General features: G+C 70.3%; 1 protein-coding gene across 1 annotated transcript in view; it reads right to left on the reverse strand.

Annotated features, from left to right (window-relative positions):
* The window catches only part of LMTK3 (lemur tyrosine kinase 3), an 18,293-nt gene that overhangs the window by 11,318 nt on the left and 6,392 nt on the right, over positions 1 to 583 (reverse strand). The window contains exons 7-8 of the mRNA XM_014550420.1: positions 399 to 548; positions 7 to 26 (exon numbers count right to left, since the gene is read on the reverse strand). Coding sequence (XP_014405906.1) covers positions 7 to 26; positions 399 to 548 — 170 coding nt within the window. The remainder of the gene's footprint in view (positions 1 to 6; positions 27 to 398; positions 549 to 583) is intronic.

The raw sequence follows: 583 nt of genomic DNA on the forward strand, positions 1-583 counted from the left end.
GCCAGCAGGACTGCAGGATGTCGTACCTGGGGGAGAGGAGAGGCGGGCGTGGGCAGAGCTCTGGGTGGGGGGCCCCCAGGGCGGGCAGAGACCCAGAGAGAGGGGGCCAGACACCCAGGGGGAGAGGAAGGGGACAGCGAGGCCCTGTGAGGACACAAGGGTTAAGGCGGCCTTCGTGTCTGGCTGTGCGCTCCGGGGTCAGAGAAAAGCCAGCCGCCGGGGGCTTCTCGGGGTGAGGAGCCCCCGCTCAGACACCAGCGCTGGCGCTCCTGCTCCTGCAGCAGGTGCTGGCGGAGGGCTGGGGACGTCCCCGCCCCGCGCTGGGGGCGGCAGCTGAGGCTGCGGGTGGTGTGTGAAGGAGGCGGGGTCCTGGGACCGTCCCAGGGTGCGGCCCTCACCAGTAGTCCCCGTAGGGCAGCTTGAGCCTGGGCCGGGCCAGCTTGACATGCTGCTGGCGGACCACGAAGGCAAGGACCTCCTCATCGGACAGGTGGCGGTAGGGTTGCGCCCCAAACTCGAACAGCTCCCACAGCGTCACCCCCAGGGACCTGCAGGGAGCAGAGGGCAGGGAGAGGTCAGAGCG

This window comes from Myotis brandtii, unplaced genomic scaffold (genome assembly GCF_000412655.1).
Source record: "Myotis brandtii unplaced genomic scaffold, ASM41265v1 scaffold601, whole genome shotgun sequence".
Lineage (NCBI taxonomy): Eukaryota > Metazoa > Chordata > Mammalia > Chiroptera > Vespertilionidae > Myotis > Myotis brandtii.